The sequence below is a fragment of the Acomys russatus genome, chromosome 32, assembly GCF_903995435.1.
Source record: "Acomys russatus chromosome 32, mAcoRus1.1, whole genome shotgun sequence".
Taxonomy (NCBI): domain Eukaryota; kingdom Metazoa; phylum Chordata; class Mammalia; order Rodentia; family Muridae; genus Acomys; species Acomys russatus.
In genome coordinates, this window is record NC_067168.1 from 31,826,490 (window position 1) to 31,838,533 (window position 12,044).

Below are 12,044 nucleotides of genomic sequence, written 5' to 3' on the forward strand. Positions count from 1 at the left end.
CCTTGCCAGAGCCTGTCTTTAAGGTTTTATATTTTACTATCAGGGTTTGCTGAAATTAACTTTGAAATATTGCAGGGCTGGAAAGATGGTGCCACAGTGTAGAGCACTGGCTGCCCTTCCAGAGGACCCTGGTTTGATTCTCAGCCCTCACATGGCAGCTCACACATCTCTGTCACTCCAGTTCTGGGGGATCTGACACCCTCTTCATGCCTCCTTCTTAAAGTGGGCCTTCCAGCATCATGGCTACCTCCTCCCAGTGTTTAAGATGGCATCTACTCCTCTGGCTACCAAAGCCCCCTTCCCTCCCTTATTCATTCATTATTTTTTTTCCTTTCTTTCTTTCTTCTCCTCCTCCTCCTTTTTCTCCTTCTCTTCTTCCTCCTTCTCCTTTCTCTTCCAGCACCCAGTCTCCTTTCTTCTTTGTTCTTGTTATCATTTTCAGTTTTCCTTGACTACTGAATTCTTACTCTCGCAGTCAAACTTAAGAAGAAGAGAAGGCGGTGTCTGTCCCTTTCTTTTTGGTCTCCCCAGGGTCAGCACTGTGCCTCATGGCTGAGCACACCTCACCTCTATCTTGCTTCCTTTGGAAAATGAAAGAAACACCTAACAAATTAAAGATGCTAAGCCATGTCACAAAGGAGGGAATAAGAATAGCTCAATAAAAATTCCAGATCTCTGTATTCTTAGCAAAACATTCTTGGCCTAACGGGAAGGGTTTCAAAGTGTCCAGGTAAGATCTGTGGACCTCAGAGGCACTGGGAGGATAATATGGCTTTAGGTAGAAAACGAGGGCCCTGACTTCCCATGACTGGTGGCATCAAGGAACCAGAGTTTATGCAGCCTCCCCTGCAAAGAAGTGTTCCTAGTACTCCTCCCCGGCTCCTTAAGACTGCTCTCCTCCTTTCTGAGGGACTCTTAACTGCATCTTAGCCATGGCATAACCTAAGATCGCAGACTGTCTGTCAGTCTAACACCACTCTCCTTTCCAATACCTGAAGCTGCTCTTCAATGTAAGGGAGTTTTAAAACTTCTGCAGCAGATGGTCTCAGTGAAGGACTCTTGTTCAACATGCTGTAACGTTCAAAGAGAAAATGATTTTTCAAATGAAGAAAAACATTAACTCTGTTCCATACACTAATTCAAATGGTCTCTGCTTCAGATTTGCTTCCATACCTTTCCATGATGGTGTTTAGCTCTTGTGGGTATCTCTCAGGGAGTGAAGGTGTGTTGCCTTCCACAATGTTTAAAACCACAGATAAGAAACTGGAGCCAGCAAATGCATGATCCATGCAACATATCTCATATAAAATGCATGCCAGTGACCTGCAGACAGAATTCAAAACATTTAAATAAAGAGCATATGTCCCATTTAAAATTTGCCCCATCATGTAAAACCTCAGAGATACTGGGGCATTAGCTACAATGCCAACATCTATTTGAGTTTGTTTACAGACTACATATTTTCCAAGAAAAACCTGAACCCAAAAGAAAGACAGACAGATAAACAGAGACAGGGGCGCGCGCGCACACACACACACACACACACACACACACACACACTCACAGACACGCAGGCATACAGCATACAAATCCAAGACCTATCAATGGATGAAACACAGAAAGAAACCTGGATACTGCTTTTTCCAAAGGAAAAATAAACAATCTAGCAGCAAGATGTCTGCACAGGGCTAAGACTCTAAGATCTGATTAATGTAGTCAGGCATTTTAAAATTAGCCTCTATGAAAGAAAAACAAAATGAGGTTACACATTACCTTTCTAAGGTAGTTCTTAAAAGCTTTGAATATGGGATGAGACTTTTATCAGCCTGTACTACGCATGGCAAAAGGGAAGCTGGCATTATTTATTAGTTTTCTGAATAGAATCCATTTGCAAGGAGAGGGGAAACGTCTTGCAGTTCATATTACAATGTGTGGTTCTCCTTGGGGGCTCATGAAACAGGAGACCAAATCAGGAACCAGCCGTGCGCTGCACTAACCATGCCAACTGCTGGTACCCTCCGAGCTGGCAGATGGGAAAACGTTCTTAATACTCCCACATTATAGAGAGAAGAAGAGGGGAGTCTCCCCGGGCTCAGTGCTGAAAACCAACAGGCTGATTCTATCTCCTGGGCACTGTGATCCCAGATTTCCCCATTTACAGTGACTGCTTGACAGGTGAAAAGACCAAATTTGGGACAGGGTGCTTATAAGCTATGTGACTTTTAACACAGTGTTTATGAGGGGAGAGTATACATACCTCAGCACATGAACACAGAACATATTCTGTGGTTCCTTCAGGAAGTGCACATATGTAAGAGAATTCTGAATATGTGCCTTGAAAGTGTTTCTGTTCCAATAAACATTAATAACACTACAACTTTTTGGCTGATTACAAAGCACTTTCATGTATAGCCCAACCTGAACCCAAAAGACAGACAGACAGATAAACAGAGACAGGGGCGCGCGCACACACACACACACACACACACACACAGACACACACACACACAGACACAACTCAACTTCCCCAGTGAAATGGAGCCAGTATCAGATTCCATTTGAAACTCAGAGACAAGGAAATTGGTTCTGAGACAAAAGTGATGTGGTCAAGGTCACACAGTAGTGAGTGGTAGAACTGACTCTTGGATTAAAGCATTTTCCTTCCAAACCCTCTGTTATGTCAATTAGAAAGAAGACAATCCTAGGAGCAATTACACAGAATTTACTAGAGTCCCAACATCAACATGAATATTGCAAATAAAAAGTATTTGAAGTTCAAATTCTGTATCTATCTGTAAGAGTAACAGACAGTAGGAGTGACAAATATATAGTATATTTAGTATGCTTAGATTTTAGCATCTAGGAAGATAAATTTCTTCAAATAAATATTAAATAATGGAATTTTTAGAAAATAAAAACAGAGTGTTCCTTGCCAGCAGGACAGTGCTAAACATATTCCAGAAAGGAAGTTAGTTCTTCTAATAAAGAAAGATGATCTCAGGTAGAAACAAGCAATTCTAGAGCTACAGACGGCATTGAAAGAGGTACTCTGTGAATATGTATAAATGGACATTAGTGATACACAACAATATTGATAATAATTTTTGGGTCTAAAAATTGTGTGCAGTAAACTGTATGTCAAAAATAACAAAATGCTGGGCATGGTAGTACACACCTGTAATCCCAAGCACTCGAGAGGCAGAGGCAGAGGCAGGTGGATCACTGTGACTTTGAGGCCAGCCTGTTCTACAAAGCAAGTCCAGGAAAGACAAGGCTACACAGAAAAACCCTGTCTTGAAAAAAAAAAAAAAAGAGTAACACAAAAGACAAAAGAGAAACAAAGACTTAAAGTGTCTTTAGTTCCTTGTGTTAGTGAAAAAGAAGTCATAACGATATTTTTCCTAGATAAGTAATAAAGATGCATATTGTATTTTTTTAGAGTTATCATTGAAGGATAAAATAACACATAAGTAAAACAAGCTAGGGGAAAGAAAAATAGCTCTAAAAATTTAAACTAAAAGGAAAAAGGGAGATAAAAATGAAAACAAAACAAATGAGACATAGAGAGCATAAAATAGGATAAAATACAAACATAGTTATACTAAATGTAATGGTAAAATAATTCAATTTTTAAAAGGCTTATCAGACTGGATTAACACACACACACTGCCATCAAATGACCTCGAATATCTGAACATGAGGAAGGTATAGTATGCAGAGCCAGTACGACACTTAGCAGGTGACGGTGCTTGCTGCTGAGCCTGCTGACGGGAGTCCAACTGTAGGAGATAATCAGCTCCTGAAGGATGCCCTCTGACCTCCACATGCACTTCATGACATGCCAACTCTCCACAAATGAATAAAAATTCAAAAGACAAAGATACATCATGCAAACATGTGCCAAAATACTGCTAGTGTAGGTATACTCAGATGAAACGGGCTTTGAGTCAAGAATCACTAGGTTCAAGTTGATGTATTAATGAAGAAATAAAGCTATCAGAAACATCTGATAACTTTTAATGTGCGTGTATCAGAGAGAGAGAGAGAGAGAGAGAGAGAAAGAGAGATCAGAATTAAAGGGAAAAATAAATGCTCAATCATGTGGTTTATCATCATCTCAATATCTAACAGAACATACAGACATCAAAATCAATAAGGATGGAGAAAATAAATACAACACAACTACCCAAATTAGTGAATTTCCATTAATTCACCTAATAATGGCAACATTCATATTATTTTCTAGAACTCATGAACCATTTATCAATCCTGACTATGCATGGGGCCACTGACAAGCTTCAACCAGTTCAAGAATCAAAACCTTGAGAGCATATTCTCTGGCTACAGAGCAAGTAAGCCAGACATTCAAAGAGAGAAAGGACAGGAGAAGCGGGTAAGAAACCTCCAACTGTTTAAGAATTAAGAGATATATACCTAAACTGTTTAAGAATTAAGAATTAAGAATTAAGAGATATATACCTAAAAAGTTCTTAACAGAAAGCTTATTGAATGAAAGTGTAACAAAACCAAAAACATTAGATACATAAAGAAATAAAGGTTTAAATCTATGATCTAAGTCAAACTTGATAATTGAAAAAATATATATATATATATCAAAATAGGAGCAGGTGCTAGGGTTGAAGAAGCAGGGAACAGAATTAATGAAACAAATTTTCTTTTAACACATCATAATAAAACAATACTTTCTATGCAAAACACAGAGAAAGAAAAGAAAATCACATGAAAAAAGTACAGCATAAAAAAAAAGACAATAACTTGCTAAATTGTCTCTTTTTTTCTGAGACAGGGTTTCTCTGTGTGGCCCTGGCTGTCCTGGAACTCACTCTGTAGACCAGGCTGGCCTTGAACTCACAGAGATCTGCCTGCCTCTGCCTTGAGAGTACTCGGATCGCAGCCATGCTCCACCACTGTCTCCTAAACATTTACATTTACACATATAAACCAATGCTGGCCTCAATCTTGGCCAGAGAAGATTCTCTCTACAGTGGACATCAGTTAATGCTGAGGCTCATAATTGGCCAAAGTGCTGAGAATAAGCAACTATTAAGTGGTCAGCTGTAAATGGGACATCCATGTCAACCACCCACCAAGCCTCAGGGGATGTCACAGGAAAGGGCAGAGGAATGTAAGAGCTGAGGAAAGGAAGGAGTGCTGTGGAATGCTGTCTTCTGAACACGACATGGCCATCGCCCACACAAATTCACTAAAGTTATAGATACCGGCACAAGATCAACGCAACAAGACCGGTCAACATTCCAACATGCAGTGTTAATTGGGTACAGCGGGTTACCAAAAGCTGGGGAAGGCAGTGGAATGATCTGTGGTCCCGGAGGAAAGTTGGAGAAGGAACTTAGAGGCATATATGATCAAGGCACATTGTTTATATGTATGAAATGGTCGAAGAATAAATAAAAGATTCTATTTTAAAAACAGACTAAAGAGAATGCATAAAATCAAGAAAATTTAATAGATCTCTATCAAGACTAAAAAAAAAAAAAAAAAAACCAAGGAGGAAAAAACACATCCATAACCATCAGAATGGAGAAAGGTGTAGTACTATGGGCTGTGCTTATTTCAGAAAGAGGCATAGGAAGGCATCTCGGTGTGTGAAGTGCTTTCTGGGCAAGCCTGAGGCTATGAGTCTGGGTCACCAGCAGCCACACAGAGGCAGGGCGCAGCATCATGCCTCTGTAACTTGAGGAGGTGAGGGATACTGAGTACATAAAAAGTTCAAGAGACTCTGAAAATCTTTGGAAATAACAAGTGGCATTAGCAAGCCTGCTAGATACAAAGGCCATTCTGCTTTTAAAATCAGAAACAAGAGCACTTTCTAAGTGAAATTAATTGTGCCACTTAGCCTAACACCACAAAATGACAGATATCTAGAAATAAACCCCGTAAGAGGTGCCAGATCCTACAGTGCTGGCCACACTATGTTGATAAGGGATATTAATGAAAATCAAAAAACAAGAACAGCCGAGGGAAAGATAGGTGCATTCACACTGAAGACTCAGTAAGAGGAAGATGCTAATTTTTCCTAAAATGATTTACAGACTCAATGCTACAGTGGTTAGAATCTTACTCGGTTTTTCTGTTTATGTAGGAATCAACAAGATGACTCTGAATTTAAGTGGAAATGCCACAAAACAGTTTTGTTTGACAATTAATTTCTTATAAGAGTATGGTACTGGCAAAGAAGAAAAAAGATGATGAAAGGAACAAAAAGAAAACCCTGTTTTCAACTATAAAGGTAAACTATACTTCATAAAGGGAGAGAGAGAGAGAGTGAAGATCTTGAACAGATACTAAGTGATCAAAACTCATGAGATGTAACATTATTAGACATCAGAGAAATGCAAATAAGCACCCCAGGGTAGTAATTCTGCATGGTCCTAGAATGGCTACAAACTGACAAGATAAAATCAGTACTTGTTATGGTTGGAATAAAAGGTCTTAAGGGGAAAAAAAGACAGAGGTTGAAAGAACAAATCCATACAAACTCCACCTTGCTCTAATGAGCCAGAAGGGAACAACAGACGCCATGACCACAGCAACTCTTAACAAGGAAAGCATTTAACTGGGGCTACTCAGTTTCAGAGATTTAGTTCATTGTCATCAAGGCGTGAAGAAGACGTGGTGCTGGGGAGTAGTTGCGGGTTCTACACTCAGAGCCACAGGCAGCACGTATAGGCACACACTGGGCCTGGCTTGAGCATATGAAACACCAGATCCCGCCCTCAGTGACACACTTCCTCCAGCCAGGCCACACCAACTAATCCCTCTCAAGTAGTGCCACTCCTTGGCCAAGCATTCAAATCTATGACCTTATGGGGCCATTCTTATTCAAACTCCACAAACTCTGACCCAGGATATCTTGAGCTGTCTTGAAATTAGAGTGGTGAACATCTTTACCAATAACACAAATGGAAAAGGCACAATCAAACCAATAGTTGAAAATGTAATAGTGTCTACTATAAGCTAAATCTACTTTCCTACCCATGCACACACACACACAGACAAATAATAACCAAATTTACACATACAGTGTGGGGTGTGTGGGTGTGTGTACAAGTACCTATAGAGGCCCAAAGATGACACTGGGTGTCTTCCTGGTTGCTCTACACTTTGTTTATTGTGGTAGGGCCTCTCACTCGAATGCAGGGCTCCCTAATCTGATTTCCTAGCTAGCCAGCTACTCCAGGAATACCATGTGTCTACTTTCTGAGTGCTAAAGTCACAGGTGGCCTACATGACAGCCTAGCTTTTATATGGGCTCTGGAGAGCTAAACTTGAGGGTCCATGTTTGCATAAGCAAGCACTTCATCCATCCTCACATGGTTTCACTCACTGAGTTACCCTCACAACAATTACTATGATGGCAATTGTCAGATTTCAGTTAGGTCAGGTAAGTGTTCACAGGCAGTAAAACTAGGATTGTGGACCCGACTGCCTGGCTACACACATGTGGGCTCTGTGTCAGCCTGCCGCTCACTGCTGCATCTGAGCATTTCCGATCAGCTACAGTTAGAGATCGGGGCTGGATCCAGCAGAGCCTTTCAGACAGCCATTGACTTCCAAACTTACTTCAGATCTTAAATGGAGCTATGATCCACCTTTAATGATTGCTGAGGCCTTAAGCAATGGCACATGGGCATCTAATCAATACACCCACGGGGTATACAGTGAGACCCTCTGTGAGAAAAGAAACGGTGGGGCTGTCAGCATGGGCTCTTGCTTTTGCATGGCTTAGAAGTAAACAGGGATTAGAGGTCTATGAACTGTGAGTGCATCACCAAATGAGCCCTGGTGTTATGGAGACCTAGCCCCACCTCAGCCATGCTTGATGACTCTATTAAGGTTATAAGATGCTGTACAGCTGCTAAACAGATGATGAAAAATTAGACCCACAGTCTGATTAAGTGGCCAAACATCACTGACTTGACTACTCTTTCACGGAAATCCTCTTAGCTGCACTTCAAGCGTGCTGCTTTTCGTTTGTTTACCCAGGTCACTGTGATCTATTGTTAGGTGCTTGCTGCGCTTGAATGAGTGGAAGCCTCATTTATTAGCCAGCAGCTTGTAGAAAGGGACATGCAAAGCCACAGTGCATGTGGAAGAAGGAAGTGCTAGCAAAAGAAATATGAGACAATACGATGGAACAAACTCCTGTGACATTTGGGATCAAGACGTCTTGATTGCCCAGTCATATATTTTAAAATTGAACTCCTAGATATCTTGTTTGTTATGATAACTCTAATCACATATATATGCAGGCTTTGATTTTTTAAAATCCTACTTTTGGGGGTTTCTCTAATGACTCTACTTCCCTTCCAACCCACCTAGCCTAGATAGAGAGAAGAGGTTAATGGGGACAGGAGAAGTAGACCTTTTTAGACTCAGTTCCTTGGAGTGAGTCCGCTCTTTGTCATTAGGATTCCAGCAGACCCATCAAACAGCAAACTAGAAATTCAGCAAAAGTGGCTGCAACGACTACAGCTGGAGCCTGGAGCAGCAGCCAGAACTTGGAACCTCAAAGTGTTCTCTGGAGCGTTTCCTCTCTAGGAGCAGCTCCAAGTTATGTACAGTCAAATGATGTGAAGTGATGTAAAGCCAAAGCCAAGCCTCTGGGGGCATATATATATATATATATATATTCTCAGAGTCCTAGCAGGATGTTTATCAGTTGGCAAATAAGATGCCCTCAAAGGAGGTAGTTCCCCTTTGATCAGAAAAATATCATGTGCCCTCTCACAAGTCTGTTTCCATCAGACAAACATCACATGCCCTCACACAAGTCTGTTTCACATTCCCACACTTGGGATCAAAACAAAAACATGCTTACATTCACTACATATATCTATGTTTTTATTTTCTCCAATTTATAACTAGATATTGTTATGTGAAAATTACTGTATCTCCTCCTAACTTGCATCCTTTTAAAGATAGAAAGCGCAAGTAGACACATAGACAGACAGACACACGCGTGCACATACGCACGCACACACACATACATGCATTTTATTTAGAAGTCTGTGACTTGCATTCCTTTCTTTTCTCCAAATACCTCCAACTTTGAAGAATTAAATATATCCCCAAGGGATCACACTATACACAATGCAAGGGAAAGAGGGGACCAGGTATATCAAAGACATAGTCCACCCTAAATCCCCCAAGTAGCCATCTGTCTAAGCTGCCAGAACTATGCGAAGGTTTCTGAAGCATGGGCTGATAATGAATTGCAAATCAAACAACAACTGCCTCGTCTCTGTGTAGCTGAATTTACTCCTTTAAAGATCTGCCAGGCCTTCGAGCAGAAACCTGCCCCAGCAATGCATGGCTCTGGTGTGCTGGGCAATCTCATTATCCTTTAGGTCATGTTTCCATTTGATGTGATGTGATGGGACATGAAAATACCAGAAACAACCTCTCTCTCATTCTCTCTCTCTCTCTGTCTCTCTCTCTCTGTCTCTCTCTCTCTCTCTCTCTCTCTCTCTCTCCCTCTCTCTCTCTCTCTGAGGCTGAGAGAGGAAGAAAATGTCTAATCCAAGAATTAACCAGTTCCCAGGTAGAGCAACACTAAATGGGCTCAGTGGGTTTTATACACACACACACACACACACACACACACACACATACACATGTGCACATACACTGTAGCAATAATCATAAAAAAAGAGGCCATGAACTTGGGAGTAGGGCTACAGGAGAGGAGTTGAGGAGGTGCAGGAAGGATGGAAATAATGTAATACAATACTCATGCATGAAATTCTCAAAAAGAAAATAAAAAGTTAGAAGGCATACATAATGACCACAGTTAAATGTATAAAGAAATATAAAGTTAATACAAGAACACAGGGTTGGCCTTTAATATATAATAACCTAAATTCCTCTTTACTTAGAACTGAATATTAGCATAACTTGCCCAAGTATAATGAAACTTAAAAAGATAAAACAGAACAGGTGACACTGGCTATTTGAAATGCTGAAGATGTATATTATATAACAATAGTTTTCGGCAGGCCAGCGGGTCCTACAGCTCCTGTCAAAGCTTTTCAAACACCCAGCACCCATATGGAGCAGCAGAGAGGTGGGTTAGATGCTGCTCCTGCACCGCTGGGTGGAAATGCAGCTAGACAGGAAGCACAGTCCCTTGGGCGTCCCTGAGTTCCCACTTCACAGCAGGGAAGCTAGATGGTAAAAACAAAAACTCCCGTTATTTTCAGCAGTTGAGTGAAAACTTTGAACCTTGTACTTAAGGTACAAGTAGATGAAGACAAATGAAAACATCTGAAACAATCTCTCTCTCTCTCTCTCTCTCTCTCTCTCTCTCTCTCTCTCTCTCTCTCCCTCCCTCCCTCCCTCCCTCCCTCCCTCTCTCTCTTTCTCTCTCTCTCTCTCCAATCAGTGGCTGTTGAGAGAGGGAGAAAATGTCTCAGGCTAATACACTGAGCAGTGTAAGGAGAAACCAAGGGAAGGATGTGACGAAGTGACTACAGGACCTGAAAACTGAGGAAGCCGAGCCAACAGAGGTGCATCAGCAAGTACAACGGGCCTATTTCAGACCAGCAGCCAAACTGGAGCAAAAGCTGTCAGTACAAACCCTGTTTTGTAAACACAAGGACCCAAGTTCAATCCTTCCAGATCCCACATCGGAACCACAAAACCAAACCAACAACTGAATGAACAAACAGCAGATGTGGTCGAGAGCCTGCTTGAAATAACAGTGTTGGGGACGTGGAGATGTGCAGATCCCTGGGACTGGTTGCCTACTCGAAAGAGTGGATGGCATGTGTGCATGTGTGCTCAGAGAGAGGTGGGTGGGAGAAAACAGACAGACAAAGAAAGAGAAGAGGGGGTGGAGGGGGAGAGAGACTGACTGACCAGCAGCTAAGAGCAGTAGGCGCTCTTCTCAAGGCCAAGGCAGGATGAGTACAGGGTACGGATAAGGCCTGAAGTAGCTGAGTGGGTAACAGCACAGGACAAAACAACAGAAGACCCTTCACTGGGGAAATGCTCTATTTTTCTGCAAACAAGAGCCACACGGGGGTAGTGAGCACTTCAAATTAGCTGAGTGTGATCAAGAAACAGTGAATTTTCCTTCCAGCACATCCTCCATATAAACAAAAAACAATTTTTGAAGGAACAGGGCTTAGATAAATTTTCTTGTGCTTATAAAAGCTTTAAATACTCTCCACAATTTCTAGTGTTTGAAGGAAGATGATCTGGTCCTTCTGGACCCCCAGGCACTGTCGTTTCCTCTACAGGAACTCTGTCCAAGGAAAGGCCAAGGCCAATCGCCAGGGGAGAGAGAAACAGTAGAGAGGAACGATGTGATAATACCGGCTAGAAGAGAGTATTTTTTATCTTGCTACCCTTGAGGCCGGACCTAAGCATTTTATACAAAGCTTAAAGTCTGGGAGGACCATGGACGCCGCCCGCCCGGACCAGAGACTGACAACACAAGTACTAGGCCGACTGCCCGTTCCCGCTCCACCGCCCACTAAGGATGGATCTCGCAACAGCCCCACTGCATGTATGACTCATACAGCTTCGCACAGAGGAAAGGGCTACGGTTCCAGCTGCCTAGAGTGAGGCCTTCTCCAGGGCTCTTTTAAAGCGGCAATGAGCATGAGGAGTAGCAGGATGTACAAGTTTCGAGGACACCTACTTCTCTCTTTAGTGGGTCCCCACCTTCCCCCTGCAGCGTGTTTCCTATACTGAACCTGCTGCCCTTTCAAGATGGCTCCTCTGGGAGGGTGACTGTTCTTCCCATGTTTTCCCACTTCCCTTTACATATGGTGGGCATCACTCTCCCTGTCGGTACTGGAGGTGGCATGGGACCTGCTTCAGCCAATGCAGCATGGGCAGTTCTAGAGACTGTGAAGGCCATTATGCAGTGTGGTGTGTACCACAGCCCTCGGTGGCTCTCTAGCATTTGATGATACCCGTTTGCTGCAGGCACAGCCTCGACCGTGAAACCAGGGGAGAACCCTGGAACCGAGACTGATTTACCCTGAAGCTCT

General features: G+C 42.2%; 1 protein-coding gene across 1 annotated transcript in view; it reads right to left on the minus strand.

The window, feature by feature from the left end:
* Positions 1 to 12,044, minus strand: part of Nek11 (NIMA related kinase 11) — a 151,930-nt gene that overhangs the window by 74,363 nt on the left and 65,523 nt on the right. The window contains 3 exon segments of the mRNA XM_051140381.1: positions 468 to 480; positions 993 to 1,071; positions 1,174 to 1,323. Coding sequence (XP_050996338.1) covers positions 468 to 480; positions 993 to 1,071; positions 1,174 to 1,323 — 242 coding nt within the window.